Source organism: Natrix helvetica (genome assembly GCF_964273705.1).
Source record: "Natrix helvetica genome assembly, chromosome: 9".
In the NCBI taxonomy this organism is placed as follows: domain Eukaryota; kingdom Metazoa; phylum Chordata; class Lepidosauria; order Squamata; family Natricidae; genus Natrix; species Natrix helvetica.
In genome coordinates, this window is record NC_138560.1 from 3,557,645 (window position 1) to 3,573,817 (window position 16,173).

A 16,173-nucleotide genomic window follows, 5' to 3' on the forward strand; every position below is an offset into this window, starting at 1 on the left:
CAAACCAGGCACTTTCACTCCTTGGAGTCGGGAGGGGAGGGGGGGAGAGCGGGGAGGCCAAACCAGGAGGAGGAGGGGCCGCTCCGCTCTGCAACGCTGCCTCGCAAACCCCACTCGCTGATTCGCCAAACTTCACCAGCCGGGTAAAGAGTAGAGAAAAAAAAAACCGCGGGACTCTCCCTTAGGGAAAAGCCGGGTGCGGGGGAAATCCGAGCACTGCCTCCGGATTGTGAGAGAAAGAGCGGGTATGAAAGCCGAGCCGCTCAGGCAGCGCTTTGTCGAAAGTGCGTCGGCCGATGCGCAGGCCGCAAGCGCACTTAGTGCTGGAGGTGGCGGCGAAAGAGGGAGGCGTCTTCTTTTGCGTCCGCACCTGCCTGAGGCGGCTGCGGGCCTTGGTCGCCTCGCGCACTGGCTGCTCCTCCCTCCGCCTTTCCTTGCCTCGCGAGCGGCTTTCGGCCTCGCTCCCGCCTGTCCTCTTCTCCTCCTCCGACGCCCGGCGCTCCTCCGGGTGCGTATTCCTCCCGGACGGCCTCTCTCCTGCCGACCCCTCACGCGAAGAAATTGTGGGAAGGGGGTCTCGAGGCCCGCTCCCTGGGAGGAAAACCTTCGCCTGGACGGGATCCTCGCGCTCTCTTTCCTTCGCCTGGCCGCTCCCGGAGCTCCCGCTTGTTTGCTTGTTTTTTTTTTTAATCTGGAGAGGTTCCTTCTCTGCACCCCCGGAGACCCCCCCCTCAGTGGACGGTGACCCCCTATTTCTCTGTCTGTCTATCTATTTATATCTGTCTGTCTCTGTCTTTCTTTTCCTCTCCCCCCCCCCCCCCAAGACTGACTCCATATCTCGGAGGCGATAATCCCCCCTCCCCAACTTTTCCTTGCACGTGCATGCTTCTGCCAAAAGCAACGCCTCCCCCTATATTTTTCTTTTTAGAATAACCTTTTTCTGCACCAGGAAAGTCGACCTCCCCTCCGGGTGCTTTTTGGTTTGGCTCCTGACAGCTGCAGGCTTATTTGTTTTGTGGGCCTCCCGCTGGATCCTGCTTGGGTAAACTTTTCCTTTCCTCTCTCTCTTTCCCTCTTTGCTGGTGGGGGGGGGGGGGGGAGGGAGAGAAGCTGCTGCCAGACGGTTTTTTTTTTAAATAGTCCGGTTATTTAAGCCTGATGCGTTTCCGGCTTAGGCGTGCCCTGCCTGATTCCTTTTTACGGGGAAGGATAATGAAAGCGAATTGTTTTCTCTGTTTTGCAGGCTAGAAAAGGCATTGCTGGGACCCATTTAATTATCCTCCACTCCCCCACCCTATAAATTCAACCCTCTCCATTCTGTTCCCTTGATGACCTGTGTCTTCTAGCAGCTTTCTTCTAATCTCAAACAAGGATTTTACAAAGAGAGAGAGGAGAGCTTGCATATTCTATCTCTCCTCTGTCCCCCATTTCTTTTAATCTTCACCCATGCTTCATGTAGCAGCTTCCTTTGGGCCAACAAGAGCTCAGTCTCTTTACACCACTGCTTATAGGGAGAAGGCCTGGAAAACGTGAGAGCTTCCCCCCCTCCCCCTTTTCCTGAAGGAGTGGGCAGCGAAAGATTAGGAAGGGAAAAGGTGAGTTCTGTTCCTTAAGTAATGACGCGGAAGGACTCATGAGAAGGGAAGAAGGCGCTCCCCCTTTGACAGACACCCATCTCACCTGCCTGGCTATGGAGTGTGTGCAGGTTTCACCTGTGCAGCCACAAGGCAAAGCTGCTGAGGGGGGGGACCGTGTGCTGCTGCTCCTGCCCGCTCCTGCTGTGCGGAAGGAAGAGGAGACCCTTTTGGGAGGCTCTGACTCCTGGCCTGCTTCCCAACTGACCAAGAGCCAAGATGGCGTGAAGACGTTTCAGGACACTAAGGAGTTTTGTTCCAAAAGTACAGAGACCCACCCCTCCCTCCAGGACCATCCTTATGTCAGAAATACTGTAGAGCGTTGTACCTCGTGTTCTTTAAAGGAGGACCCAAAAGAGACCGAGAGTTGTGATGGGGCAGAGGAGGACTTGAAATTGTTGGGCGCTTTGAACCATCGGCAGGAATGGTCATCGGTCAACGAAGCGGCCGACAGTGGAGGCAGCAACACCTCTTTAGTCGCAGAACCTCTTGGGACGACCGCTCCAGAATGCCTTGGGGACAAGGAACGGTCTGCTGCCGAGCAAAATAACCATTTGCCTGATAAGGCGGAGTCCTCTCCTCAGAACTGCTGTTTAAGCTTGGAAGCAGCCAGTGGGGACACACCAGCAGATGACCTCTTAAGTCAGGGTTCCCCGTCTGTGGATGAGGGGAAGCTTAAGCCTGGGGCAAAGCACGTGACTTTCCCTTCTGATGAAGACATCGTGTCTGGTGCTGTGGAGCCCAAGGATCCTTGGCGGCACGGTAAGCAAAGATCCCCTCTTTCCCCATACTCTCTTCCTGGGGCTTTCACTCATTGTGATGACGATGAGACGATCTGTTCAGTTGAGTCTGACTCTTGGTGGCTCTAAGAGCCAGGCCTCTCCATGTCTTCGGAACGTGCGCTCTTTCTTTGAGGAGTTCTATGCTCTGGGATGCGGTGGCTCAGGGGCTAAGACGCTGAGCTTGTCAGTCAGAAAGATCGGCAGTTTGGCAATTTCGAAACCCTAGTGCTGCGTAACGGGGTGAGCTCCCGTGACTTGTCCCAGCTTCTGCCAACCTAGCAGTTCGAAAGCATGTAAAAATGCAAGTAGAAAAATAGGAACAACCTTTGGTGGGAAAGGAACAGCGTTCCATGCGCTTTTGGTGTTGAGTCATGCCCGCCACATGACTACAGAGATGTCTTTGGACAATGCTGGCTCGTCAGCTTTGATACGGAGATGAGCACCGCCCCCTAGAGTCGGGAATGACTAGCACATATATGTGAGGGGAACCTTTACCTATGCTCTGGATGGTGTCAGCTTTGATGGTGTGCAGCCACCGTGTTCTCTGGCAGCCTGGCTTCCTTTTCCCACTAACTCTTCCAAACATAATTGCTTTCTCCAGTGAATTTCCCCATGTGATATGGCCAAAGTAAGTGAGGTGCAGTTTTGTGATATATTTTTTTCTCTCCTTCCAGTGCCATGCTTGTTAGTCACCTTGGCTGCCCAAGGAATAAACAGGAGCCTTCCCTAGCATCACAGCTCAAACGAGTTCAGATATAAACCAGTTATGTTATTGCAGATTTGGCGCTTCATTTGTCTTCCAATCTTTAGGACTGGAATGTACATTTTGAATGTATCCGAAATATTCTTTAACACTCTGAAGTTAAAGAATACTTCGAATACATTCAAAATATTATAAGTATCCTGAATTGAAGGCAGCTGAGAGGGAGGCCTTTTGCACTCCACTAACAGTAAATCATTATTTATTTGCATTTGATTTTACTGGGCACTTTTCCGCTGAAAGGGCTTCGAACCACATGGTCTAATCAGAACAGAAAAATCCCATTTAAGAGGATACCTGACAAAATAATAAAGCTGACTTCACTGTACAGCGGTTAATTAAAAAAAGAGCCAATCGCCAGGCAGAGAAGGCTCTTGAAAACAGACTTATTGAGCAAAGCATGAAAGAAGGCAAACTGCCACGTCTCCATACACTGAAAATTATAGCTGCTATAGTACCGTGAGTGTCCCCAAAAGTGTCAGTTCAGGATTGTTCAGGTTTTCAGAGAGGTAATAAGGTTGCTGATATCTGTTTTTTACCACGTTTAACTTACCTGAATCAGGGCACAGTTAAAAGTGGACATAGCTTTGTTTAAAATTAAAAACTCCCAATGTTGGTAATCTTAATTTTAACTAAGGAGTCTGACATTTCATTACTTCACAGCCAATAAAGAAATGCTTACCTTGTTTCATGTAAGATGCATGACAAGGAAAAAGAGCTTTCCTGTTTTTAAATATCCTAGTTATCTGGTTTTCTAAAATATCAATAAATGGAACGTTTTGGCCATTAAATTATTCTTTTTGAGAAAGGCTTGCCGACAAAAAGGACGGAAGAAAGTTTGTTTTCTCTTCCAGACTTTGGAGATTACTTTCCCTTTATGTGAACAACAACATTGTGAATTTGTGGGTGTATCTTAAAAATCTATAACATGAATGGTCAAGGCAGATTTAACTGCAGAACCTCTTGGTTGTCATGCACTCGGATTTTGAGATTGTAATAATAAAAACAGTGCTGCATTAGTGTGTTAAGAAGACCCAGTTTGGTGCGTGTTTGTGTGTGAGAGTGATGTTTCAATAACTTAGCAAAAGAATTACCTATGAATGATTTAAGAGTAGGAACGGTGAATCCATGGCTTAAGGAAATATGGTACGGTTGGACAATATAATCACATGATCTTGTGTTGTTCCAGTTGGCATTGTTCTTCCTGCCTATCTTTTTTTATAATTTCTATATAGATTATACAGGTACTCCTTGATTTACAACAGCTCTTTTAGCGACTGTTTGAAGTTACAAAATGCACTAGAAAAAAGTGAGCATTTTTCACACGACCACTGCAACATCCCCATGGTTACGTGATCAAAATTTAGACGTCTAGCAACCGACTCATATTTATGACGGTTGCCGTGTCATAGGGTCATGTCATCACCTTTTGCGAACTTCTGATAAGCCAAGTCAATGGGGAAGCCAGATTCACTTAACAACCGCGTCACTAACCTAACAACTGCAGTGATTCATTTAACAAGAAAAGTCTAAAATAGCGCAAAACTCAACTATCTCGCTTAGCAACAGAAATTCTGGGATCAATTGTGGTGATAAGTTGAGGATTACCTGTAACTATAGAAAGCTCCATTAAACAGTCTATGGTATTTTTATTGAGGTAATACCACTACATTTATATCTTTTCTTAAAAGGTAGAACATCCTTTGAGATCTGCTTAATTCTTGGTAACCTCTTGAGTGTAGCCATATAGTTTTTCTAGAAATCCTACTGAAGCAGTTTGACGTTGATGTCTGGAAATTTTTTTGGTTTAAAATGTCCCAGGAGTGAACCCTGTTCTGTCCAATAAGGTGAATAGAAGTGGAAAAGTTGTGGAGTGCTGGGTTGATGCAAATATCCCAAGGGTTTAAAAAAAAATGTTCCAGTCCTAATGATGATGCATATACTCTATTAGAATTAGTAATAATTTTTATTTTTTCCCATTTTCATTGGGTTCTCAACATAACTGATAACGCAAATAGTTGAGAGTGCATTAACAACTATTTCGGAAGTGTAACGTTGCAAAACGAGATTTATTTCAGGCTGCCTAAATGATTTTATAAAAGGGTCGCATTTTGTTGTTGTTGTTTTGGGCCAGGTCCTTGAATGCAAATTTTACAGAACTGTGTGCAGGGTGTGTGTGTGTGTGTGTGTGTGTGTGTGTGTGTGTGTGTGTGTGTAGAGCAATAATGTACTTTCCCTTTGCATTGGAAGCAGTTGATCTCTCAAAAATCACAAGATGTTTTTCTCTTTTGGAAACCTCTAAAGTTCTTGTAACTAACGTTACATGTGTGTGTGTGTGTGTCTGTGTGTGTAAGGGTAATGTTGACTTTTCTGTATTTCTCTGCGATGTTTTGAGGAATTTCTGGGCTGGTGCTTAGGGTCATTCTTTACTTGCAGCATTAGCATGTCCTGAGGCAATTTGGAGTACAGTATGGAAATATTTTTGGTCAGGTTGACTGAATTCTTTGTCTTGAGATAAACGAACATGTGGGACGTTAGCTTGAATGCATAGACTTTTTCAGCACCAGGAATGCACATCCACTGCAGATTTCTGAAAATGCAGATTTTCCTCCCTATCAGCTGACTAGTAATCCTATAAGCACCTTAGTGTGTTGCCTTCTTTAACCTATGGATAGCTAGGACCTAGGAGAGTTGGGTTGGGGGAAGCAGGTTCACAATATTCTCCTCCTTCACCATCACCATCACCACCACCTCATCTTTCTCCCCCTTCTCCAACTCCCCCCCTTTCTAGCGCTGAGAATGTTCCTCCTCTTCCTCCCCCCCCCTCTTTTCCCTCTTTTTCCTTTTGCTTCTCTCCTTCTCAATCCTACCCAGCCATCTTTTCATCTCCATCACCAGGAATATGTAACGCTGGTATGGATTGTTTGCAGTGGATATCCAGAGCTTTCTCAACCAGATGCGGTAGACCAGGGGTGTCCAAACTTGGGAACTTTAAGACTTGTGGACTTCAACTCCCAGTATTCCCCAGCCAGCCTGGGGAATTCTGGGAGTTGAAGTCCACAAGTCTTAAAGTTCCCAAGTTTGGACACCCCTGTTATAGAGATTCAGTGGCTCAGTGGCTAAGACGCTCAGCTTGTTGATCAGAAAGGTCAGCAGTTTGGCGGTTTCTCTAAGGCAGGACTAGAACTCACAATCGCCTTGCTTTCTAGGCTGATGCCTTTGCCATTAGATCAAACTGGCTCTAACCAAATTTATAGCCAATTTTAGACCAGAAGATCTGAGCTCTTTAGCTGTCTCCTTTTAAGACAACCTGCCTCCCAATATTCCATATTTGAGAAACATCGGATGTGCAAATAATAATAATGATAATGATAATGATAATGATAATGATAATGATAATAATAATAATAATAATAATAATAATAATAATAATAATAATAATAATAAAAAATAATAATAATATAGTGGGACACCTGTGTTTTGGAAAAACATAAACCCAAATCCCACGCAACCCCTCCCCCCGTGAAATGAATTATATAACAAATCAACAACACTTCCCCGAAAATAGAGAACGGGAGCAGGGACAAAGGCCTGTCTGTCTTGCTATTTATAGGAGGTTATCTGTTCTCCCCAAAGGGATTCTTATTTAACACAGGAGAGCAGCTCCAGGGCTGTTGATAAGCCTAAAATAACCGAGTAGGAACATGTTGAAACCGCCTTCTCTCCTGGAGGCGGAAGATAACACTGGGATTCTCTGGCCATGACTGTTTAAAAAAGTTGAGCGTTTACCTGCCGCGGAAGACAATTGGTTTGGTGCCCAGATGGTAATAAGGAGAGCCAGACTTTTTTCAAAAAAAAAAAAAGGAACTGGAAGAGGTTTGAGACACACTCGAAGAGTAATCCTAGAGACCAGATGGCTCTGGCTACTAGAGAGACCCTTTGAGGATGAATCACATAAGGGGGGCAGAGGGGGGAAACACCCAAATTTCCTTAGCTCCAATGCTGCTGGTTGGGTTTCCTTTTTTCTTTTTTTATTCACCAAAGACAGACTTCAAGCCATCTGGGTAAGCTGCGGAAAGTACATCTGTCTGGTTGCGATTCCTTTTGCCAAAGGAGCTCTTCCCATTTGCAGCCTCAGGCCTAGGAATCGAACGGCAGTCCTCCGAAAACGCGAAGGCGGAATGTGCAGGTGGGCGCCACACAGTGGTGGGAATTCAAACAGTTGAACCACCGTTTCTCTCTGCCCTAATGACCAGCTGGGTAGGCAGGGCTCTGTGGTCATGTGACTGGGTGGGCGTGGCCAACTCAACGTCACTCAGGTCGATGGGCGCTTCACCTTAGCTGTGGCAATGGAATAAGGGTTAGCCGGAGAGACCACAGCTGCGATACAAGGATATCTGCAAGAGGGATTTAAAGGCCTTGGGAATGGACATTAACAGCTGGGAAGCCTTGACCTCTGATCGTTCATCTTGGAGGCTAAAGACACAGCATGGCCTTCTCCAATTCGAAGAGACACTTGTTCAGCAGGCCAAGGCAAAGAGGCAGTCCCGGAAGCAGCGAAATTGGGGAGGTGGGGGGCAGGCAGGGGACAGACTGTATCTGCCCCAGTGTGCAAGGGATTGCCGCTCTCGAATTGGACTTTTTAGTCACACCAGATGCTGTTTTAGAAACTCTTTCCACAGCAAGATACCATAGTCTTCCGAGACTGCCAATGTATAATGCAGAGGCAGTTTCTGTAAGCAGGGCAATAAAGATTAGGCTAGAAACAACAGCAGAATGTTTTCTTCCTTCCTGCCTTCCTTACAGGATTAGCCCTGCAAAGTAGAAAAAACAAAACAAAAGGAGATTTCTTCCAACAACCGGTTCTCCAAACTGCTTAGAAAGTTAACAACTGGTACTTCCGAATAGGTGCGGACTGGCTGAATCCCACCACTGGTGCCACGGGTTCACAACATGCTTCTTGAGCTTCTCCGCCCCCTCACCTATAATAGGATAGTGGGATTGGCCGGACATGCTTTGAACATCAACATTCCTCAACTTTGACCACTTTGTAAGAAGTGTTTGGCGTCCGACTCCCAGCATTTCCCCCAGCCAGCCATAAAAGATGGGGAATTCTGGGAGTTGGAAGGCCACAGCTCTGAAGAAGAAGAAATAGAAGAAGAAGGAGAAGGAGAAGAAGAAGAAGAAGAAGAAGAAGAAGAAGAAGAAGAAGAAGAAGAAGAAGAAGAAGAAGGATCTCAGATCTTGCCTCTCTTTCCCCTGAGGAATTACGAAAGAAAGGAGCAGATAGATGCCAAGTGGAAAGCTGGACCCAGAGGCTGGGGTTGTTTGTGTGTGTGTTTGTGTGTGTGTTTTGCAAAGTACTTTACAGAAGTAGAGCTGCCACCATCTTGCAAAGTAGTCTGGGAATAAAGCAAAATTGCTTTCGCTGCCTGCGATGATAAAGAGAGGGTTTTTTCCCCCCCTGCTCTCCCTGCCACACCCTTAGTTGTTTCAGTGCAGAGGGAGGGGTTGAATGCTGAACGTTCCTGGCACACGGATGCAAATGGTAGATGACAAGAGGAGTCAAACGCTTTCCTTCTTAGGTCTTTTGCTGGCCTGTCCAGCAAATCATGAGTCAGAGCCATTCACTCTCCTGCCAGGCAGCCTGGGCCCCGGACTGGCTGCATTGGCCACAGGCAGATGAGGGTTTCTCTCCCAGTATGGTTTGGTCACGGGGTACGACGACTCAATGGTTAAAGGCTCTGGGCTGCTCAGCTTTCCAGGGGTCCGAGATCCGAGTGCTGTGTGACGGGGTGAGCTTTCGTTATAGGTGGATCTCAGCTTACCACCACAGAAGCGCCTCACGTTTTTGCTTTGAGACACGTGTTAAGTGAATTTTGCTCCGTTTTACAACCTTTCCTGCGGCGGTCAAGTGAATCCCTGCAGTTCTTAAATCCGTGACACTGTTGTTAAGTGAACCTAGCTCTTCCCATTGACTTTGCTTTTCACAAAAGCGGATATCACAGACATTGCAAAACGTGAGTCGGTTGTTAAGCATCCCCAGTGTAAATCTTCGTGACCGTCGGGGAATGCTGGCAACGGCCCTAAGGGTGCCATTGTCACCTCGGTCACTAAATGAACGGTTGTAAGTTGAGGATTATAACGTCCGGGTGCCTCTTTTTTCCTCCACGCCTGTCGAGAGCTGCTAGAAAAATAGACTCAGCTCCTGTACCGGTGTGGTGTTTTTTTTTTCCTGCCACGTTTGACTACTAAATTGATATTGGGCGTACTTGGTGAGTTGATAGAGGAGGCGGATATCGTATGTCGGCTGCTGCATTAAATCTGGACTTTGCTACTGTGGTTGCAAAGCATAAACACCGCCCACACCCCGCTCCTCCGTCTAATGTTAGCCATTCTAACAAACAGCAGACTTCAGCTTTTAAAACCACTGGTTTAACAGCAGTGACTGAAATGGATTTGGGGCTTACTGGCTACTGCCTTTGCAACCCGAAGGAAACAGCAGCAGAGGGAAAGTCAGTGGCCAGGTTTACACAAGGCGTTTAACTTATCATGGTTTCTTTGAAATCAGGCACACAGGATCGTTGCGGCTTGCAAACCGTAGTTTATGGTTTGGCCCAATACGTGAAGTTACCTTCAATATGCGAAGCTTAAGTGGCTCCTTTTGACAAACAGTGGTTAGGCACAGAGGGCTAGCTATGATGTTCCAGCCCAGCTTTGGTTCCCCCCCCCCCCCCTGGCTACGATAATCTGTTTTTCTCCAGAAGGCAGGTTCAGTGTCAAGGAATTGATTTACAGTAATAAAAAACGGAGATTATGGCTCTGTTGGGAGGCCCATCATTTGAGAATAGCCGTGAAATTGGATTTTTGTGTAGAGCCCATTTTATGGACTCTGAAATGGAAGCCACTTTTGACTGATAATAAGTGTCGGAGCAGGTATTGTCTGTTGGCAAACGTGGCTTTTTTTCTTTTTAATTATTTCCTGTGTAGGAGTGTCATACTGCTGAGAGAGAGAAAAGGAAGGAAAGAAGGAGAAAGAGAAAGAAAGGGAGAGAAAGAGAAAGGGGGAGGGAGGAAAGAGAGGGAAAGAGAAGAATGCAAGAGAAAGAAAGAGCAAAGAGCGAGACAGAGAAAGTGAGAAAGAGAGGAAGAGAGAAAGAAAGAAAAAGAAGGAAAGAAAGAAAGAAAGGATTTAGCCCACCTTCAACCAGATCACAGTAGACCAGTGTTTTTCAACCTTGCCCCTTTAAGTCCTGTGGACTTCAACACCCAGAATTCCTCAGCCACCTAAGAATGCGGGCTGGGGGAATTCTGGGAGTTGAAGTCCACAGGTCTTGAAGTTGCCATGGTTGAGAAACGCTACTGTAGACTATGAGCTGGGGGAGGTGAGCGTTATCATCCCAGGACAGAATTCTGGCAGTTGAAGTCCACAAGTCTTAAAGTGGCCAAGGTTGGAGACCCCTGTTTTAGCAGAAATCTAGAAGCCTCTTTGGTCTTTGAGCAAGGCGGAGAGTGGCTGAGTGGCTGACAGAAGCTCAGCTTCTCACCTGCACAACGAGGCCACAGAGGTGGGGGGGGGGGGGGAAATAGCCACTTCCTATGCGGATTCTCTTTGTCCGTCTTCCCTGCAATATTGGCAAATCTCTCTAGGAACTTGGAGGCCGCAATTGGTTTTACAAAGCCAGGAAGCAGGAGATCGCCCCCTTTACTTCGGGAATCGAAAGTTGAGTCCGAACGTTTCTCGTTCTGTTGCCAAACTAAGTTAGCATTTCTGGAGAAGAAAGAGGAGGGTTATTTCGGAAGCCCCGTCTCTGTCCTTCCACCCTCCCTTATTTAAGGCTGCTTCTGCCGGGTAATTGTGCACTGTCTGTGTGTCATGTTGTGGCTTGGTTCACCCTTGGCTGGGGCTGAAGGCTTGCTGTTATTTATTTATTTTTCCCCTCCCGTGGAGACTTTGCAAAAAAAAAAAAAAAAGTCCCACAGCTGAGTCATGTCTGCTCATGACAATTTATGATTTCCCTGGGAAGCCTTATGTAAGCAAGCGGTTCCCAACTTGTTCAACTCAGAAGATCCGTGGGCTTGGCCAAGCAACCTTTTGAGGTTTTCGGCAGGTGTCTGTCTTTGCATGCAAAGATTGCTGCAACCCTTTTGGGTCTCAAATGGAACCCAATACACTGTAGCTTCGTCCTTTGGAAATTATATGATGGACTGACTCCCAAAATTGAGGAAATGAGTTCTTAAAACGTTGGGTTTTTTTAATTTTACATTTGTTTTATCCTGCCTTTATTATATAAATAACTCAAGGCAGCAATCATACTTAAAACTCCTTCCTCCTCCTATTTTCCCACCACAACAACCCTGTGAGGATGATTGGCCCAAAGTCAGCTTTCATGCCTAAGGCAGGACTAGAACTCACAGTCTCCTGGTTTCTAGCCTGGTGCCTTAACCACTAAACCAAACTGGCTCTCTATAGTTTGATTTGCCTGGGATGATTTTAGGATTGCAATATTAGATTGAATGACCAATCCCACTTTTAATTCACTAGCAGCCTGGCAATTCTGATTGAAGGTGAAAAAGGAACCGTGTTAGATTTATGAAAACATGGTTTATTTTCCCTGAGAAAGGGTTAACTCTGAGTCATGACTCTTGGCTGAAATCCCAGATGGAAAACCTGTTGGCCTTGGGCAGGAACAAGGTGTGGGTGTGTGTTTGTTTTTTGCCCAAGTGGGCAAAGCCAAGTCTGTGGGTAAACACCCCAAGGGCAACAACATTTTGCAGGTAAAGTGGTTTGTGGCCCTGTTTGCATTTTTTCTTTCTTGCTGGCTGTTTTTTAATGACAGTTTTATGAATTTCCTGCCTCTCTAGGAAGAGAAATGATGCCACAGGTAGTCCTCAACCTACGACCAAGATTGAGCCCAGCATTTACGTTGCTAAGTGAAAATTTGTTCAGTTAACTTAATGGGAGTATTTTTCTCATAGCTGGTTGAGACCCATGGTACAGGTAGTCCTCAACTTACAACGCTTTGTTTAGTGACCATTCAAAAGTTAGCGACACTGGAAAAAGGCGACTTACTACCATTTTTCCACACATGACCATTGCAGGATCCCCGGGGTCACCTGACCAAAATTGGCAACTGGTTCCTACTTACGACGGTTGCAGCGTCCAGGAGTCACGTGATCCCCTTTTGCGACCTTCTGACAAGCCGAGTCAATGGGGAAGCCAGATTACACTTAGCAAAGATGTTGCTAACTAATCAGCCTCAGTGATTCACTTAGCAATGGTGGCAAGGAAGGTCGTAAAATGGGGCAAAAGCCACAACAAATGTCTCGCTTAACAACAGAAATTTTGTTGATTGTGGTTGTAAGTTTGAGACCAGATGCATATTGAAGTTGAATTCCTCCCCCCCCCCCACATTTACCAGGAAGCCTTCAAGGTAGCTTTTCTTCGTGTTTGTTTTGCTTTCCCCCCTCAAGGCATAGCACACCTTTTCGCCTTGTCTGGCACCCTCCCATGCATAACCTTTTTTCGATTCCCCCCCCCCTCCCATTTTATTCTCCTCAGCACTCCTGCTCCCAAGGCCCACAGCTTTTTCCCAGAAGCTTATGTTGTTAGTTGCAAAGTTGTGTCCGACTCATCGCGACCCCATGGACAACATTCCTCCAGGCCTTCCTGTCCTCTACCATCCTCTGGAGTCCATTGAAGCTCACGCTGACTGCTTCAGTGACTCCATCCAGCCACCTCCTTCTCTGCCGTCCCCTTCTTCTTTTGCCCTCCATCGTTCCCAGCATGAGGCTCTTCTCCAGGGAGTCCTTCTTCCTTCTCATTAGGTGGCCAAAGTCTTTGAGTTTCACCTTCAGGATCTGGCCTTCTAAAGAGCACTCAGAGTTGATCTCCTCTAGGACTGACCGGTTGGATGGCCTTGCAGTCCAAGGGACTCAATGCAGGAGTCTTCTCCAGCACCAGAGTTCAAAGGCCTCCATTCTTTGGCGCTCAGCCTTCCTTATGGTCCAACCTTCACAGTCATCCATTGCAACTGGGAAAACCACAGCCTTGACTATAAGCACTTTTGTTGGCAGGGTGATGTCTTTGTTTTTTAGTCTGCTGTCTAGCTTTACCATAGATTTCCTCCTTAGGAAATTCGTTCTCTTCAGACATAAAAAAAAAGGATATACGGCAAGGTTTGAAATCCTGGTGCGTGTGGGAGGAAGAAAAAAGAGCTGTATCCTGTTTTGTACATCTGAACCTGAGTATGGGCTTTGTGTGGCTAACCTGATCTGGGCTGCCTGCCAGGTACAGGTAGCTACAGTAAAGGGACTTGCCTTTTTGGCCCCCGCCCAGCTTCTCATCCATGACTGGAACAACACGGAATAAGATCCATCAAATATATGGTACCTTTTCCCAGTGAATAAACGCAGAGTCATTGATAAAGTCTTCCTCAGCCTGGAAAGATTTTCAAAATGATTGAGTGCTGCAAAGAGACATCTATCTACCTCTTCCATAAATCTAGCAATTTCAGCCAAGCTTGGTACACAGATGACTTACTCCCTGGAAACAAATTTTGTGGGCGGTAAGACATCCCTAACACCCGTCGGTGTGTGTTCTGTTACGATACAGCCTGTTGTGTCTTCAAATGGCTTCTACTGTACTGTTGTAAAATGGCTTCTACTGTACAGCGCAGTGGAGTTGCTGTGGTAAAGGCTTCACAGTACTCCACAAAGGGGCTCCCTCTGGTAAGAGGGAAAATCCAACATTACCAGTGTTAGCTCACTATACCATGAGCTAAGAATTGCAGTGGGAAGGGTACAAGCCATCATCTGTTCTTCAGCCATGGGGCCCTGCAGAATTCTGCTTTTTAAAGTGTTGGCCTTGTTTTCATTTTGCAGGGATATTTTGGCCACGCAAAGGGTCAACAAGGTTCCCCAAATTATCCTTGGCTCCATCACTTCTAGAGACCATCCCTTAGGTGCCATACAAAGCCAGGTGTGTCATCCAGACTGACAGATTTGGTCTACTTTTGTAGGAAACCATGATTTACAAACCATTGCGGCTTGCTTTAAACAAGGCAAGATCATGAGCCACGATTTACCCAATTGCTATGTCTGGATTCCCACAACTGGGGTTGGAACAAGCGGCAGTGACAACCATCTACATATTATATATATTATAATATTATAATTATATTATATATGTTATAACTATAACTAACTATATATCTATATATAAATCTCCCCAGGAGAAAGGTTAGATTATACATAGATTATGTAAACCAAAGTGCATAACAGTAATAATAATTAAAAAAACTTCCTGGTACACTGGAAGGGAATTTTTTGGGCAAAGCTGGTATGCGTAAACAAGAGAAATTTATCTTTTCCGCTTAGAAAGTTTTAGAGAAATCAACATCTTTGCATTATTTTTATTATTATTATTACTGGCCTAAATTTAAGGCACTGGTTTTTAAAAGTATGCCGTGTTCTTTGTTTAATTGTAGGTGCGTCTCATGTCAGTAAGGTTGTAAGAAAGGTGTGTTTAAAGACGGGAGTATTTTCAGAACTTAATGAGGGTGATTAAACCTTGCTTTAGTGTGTAATTCTCAGGAGCCTAAAAATATACGAAGCCACAGGGAGAGCCGATAGACTGGCAGTCCTCAGCTTATGACAATAGAGATCTGTTGCGGTTGTTAGGTGAGGGGTGCCCGATTTTACAACTTTTAGAATTCCCCAGCCAGCCATGCCGGCTGGGGAATTCTGGGAGTTGAAGTCCACACATCTTAACGTGGCCAAGGTTGACAAACAGTGCTGGCTGAGGAATTCTGGGAGCTGGAGTCCACCAGTCTTAAAATGGCCAGGTTTGGAGAGCCTTTTTCTAGAAGGCAGTTTGCCCTCAGGCCACGTAGATGACCCACTTCTTAACCCTGCCAGTCCTTTCCCACCTTGAATGTAATGGCTTGGGGAATTGACCTTAGAAACAGCATCCTCCATTTAGGAGAAGCTTCAAATTCATTGAAGCATGTCATGAACTGCAAAGCTAGCAGTTTGCAGAGGCTTGCCCCCAGACGCAGGATTTTGATTTAAAAATAATAATAATAATACTACTACACGAAAGAGACTTCCCTCCTCATAGACTTGAATTCTTGGCTTGCAAATAAACAGCATTGAAACCAGAATGTGCAGAGAAGCCCCATCTTTGGAAACTTCTTGCCTGGCCAATGACGGGGTTAATGGTGGAGTTACTCTTTTCTGAACCGAGCAAGCATGGGGGGGAGATGGTGATCTCTCTCTGCTTCAGTAATCAAGGTTAGAGTCTAACCTTGTAATTAGATCCCTACCTACTCAGGCTTGACCCCATTGTCTTATGAGTCAAGGCGGTCTCTTTGGCAGTTCCGGGAGCTTGTTCAGGTTGGCTTGTCTATTTTCTTTGGGTAAATATTTGTGCTTAATGGCTCTTATCGGTTTACATGCTGGTGCCAGGCTTCCCGGTTAATCACAAACCACGGCGCTGCATAATCTTGCAGAAAACAGGCTGGAGGGGACCTTTGAAGGAATGCCAGGTGCTCTCTCCTTAATAAGTAACAGCCCAAAGAGGGCTTCCTCTTGGGGGGGGGGGGGGAAGGAAGACACTAGAGATAATGAGGGAGTGGGGGGAGAGAGAGAGGGTGGGGTGGGGTGGGTGAGGGAATCTCTTGAAAGTATTGTGAGCACCATATTCACAAGAAGACAAGTTTGGTCTGGTGGTTTAAGTACTGACCTAGAAACCAGGAGATTGTGAGTTCTAGTTCAGCCTTAGGCATGAAAACTGGCTGGGTGACGTTGGGCCGATCACCAGGAGACAGTGAGTTCTAATTCCGTTTTAGGCATGAAAGGCAGCTGAGTGACTTTGGGTCAAAATTACCAGGAGACAGTGAGTTCTAGTCCCTCTTTAGGCATAAAAGCCGGCTGAGTGACATTGGGCCAATCACCAGGAGACAGTGAGTTCTAGTCCTGCCTTAGGCATGAAAGC

At 46.0% G+C, this 16,173-nt stretch overlaps 1 protein-coding gene across 5 annotated transcripts in view; it reads left to right on the forward strand.

The window, feature by feature from the left end:
- Positions 1–16,173, forward strand: part of PPP1R37 (protein phosphatase 1 regulatory subunit 37) — a 36,379-nt gene that overhangs the window by 201 nt on the left and 20,005 nt on the right. For 2 of the 5 annotated variants that reach the window (XM_081962529.1, XM_081962533.1), the window contains exon 1: positions 1,049–2,396. In XM_081962529.1, coding sequence (XP_081818655.1) covers positions 1,634–2,396 — 763 coding nt within the window. In that variant the 5' untranslated portion in view covers positions 1,049–1,633. The other 3 variants (XM_081962530.1, XM_081962532.1, XM_081962531.1) reach the window with 3 other exon arrangements.